Source organism: Myotis brandtii, unplaced genomic scaffold (assembly GCF_000412655.1).
Source record: "Myotis brandtii unplaced genomic scaffold, ASM41265v1 scaffold879, whole genome shotgun sequence".
Taxonomy (NCBI): domain Eukaryota; kingdom Metazoa; phylum Chordata; class Mammalia; order Chiroptera; family Vespertilionidae; genus Myotis; species Myotis brandtii.
This window is the reverse complement of record NW_005371595.1, coordinates 590,390-591,433: the sequence shown is the minus strand read 5'-3', so window position 1 is coordinate 591,433 and position 1,044 is coordinate 590,390. Positions and strand designations below refer to the sequence as shown.

General features: G+C 60.3%; 1 protein-coding gene across 1 annotated transcript in view; it reads right to left on the bottom strand.

The window, feature by feature from the left end:
• LOC102256683 (protein Daple-like) overlaps positions 1–1,044 on the bottom strand; it is a 72,957-nt gene that overhangs the window by 15,882 nt on the left and 56,031 nt on the right. The window contains exon 15 of the mRNA XM_014532313.1: positions 222–365. Within this exon, the coding sequence (XP_014387799.1) occupies positions 222–365 (144 nt within the window). The remainder of the gene's footprint in view (positions 1–221; positions 366–1,044) is intronic.

The following is a 1,044-nucleotide window of genomic DNA, read 5'->3' as shown; positions in this document are numbered from 1 at the left end:
GTTGTCCAAACCTAGACAATGCCCCATCCCAGCTGCCGAGTCCTTCCTTCCAGCCACCAGCTGGAGTCCCCTTTACCTTGTTACCACCAGCTGCTTCCAGGGCAGGGTTGGTAAAAATGCACCATCACCAGGGGTCTCACTTGAGCTCAGCTCAGCGGGTGCTGAGTGAGTGGGTCTGAATGACATCCCGGCAGAGGCGCTGCAGGGGGCCTGGCGGTTACCTGTCCAGCTCTCGCTGCAGCCTCTGGTTCTCCTCGGCAGCCATGGCGCTCGTCTTCTGCTCCTGCTGCAGAGCCTCCCGCTCTGTGGTCAAGAGCGTCCCCAGCTGCTCCAGCGCCGCCTTATGTTGGAGCTGGTCCTTGTATCTGTTGAAGGGAAACACACCCGCTAGGAATGGACACCCCAGACCTCAAAGCTTCAGTGAGCGGCTTCTCTCTGCAGAGCTGAGGGAGAGGGAGATGGACAGGGGACGGGGCTGGACAGAGAGAGGGACAGACACTGAGCCAGCTCTGGGGGTCTCCTCCAGCCCAGGAGCCAAGTCCCCCTCCTCCCACCCAACATGTCTCCATGGTCCCTTCCAGACCCTGTCAAAGCAGCCTCCCTCCTTCACCCACTGGGAACAAAACCACTGTTTTCTGAACTCCACACCCTTCTCAAAGAAACCACAACACATACAGCAAAATTCCACAGCCAATAACAGCTGATCCCACTCACCGGGCCCTGTGTGAGCCTCCCCCCGTGCTCAGGAACATGAGTCTCCCTGCTCTAAACAGGCAGCCTGGGGGCCAGAGGCTTGCCTGGTGGGGCCCAGGCAGCCACCGGGGGCAGTTGCACACCCTGCTCCTCAAGGCACCCCCAGTCCAGCCCTTGCCCTCGCTCTCCCACAGCTGCCCCCTCAGCTCTGGCTTTTATTTCCTTCCTGTCTCAGTCTGCAGAGGGTCCCGCACAGCCTGCTCTGGAGGGCAGCAGAGCACAAGAGGGAGCCCTTGACAAGCTCCATGCTGTTCCTCCTCCTGCAGGAACCTTCCCTGTTCAGGGTGACTC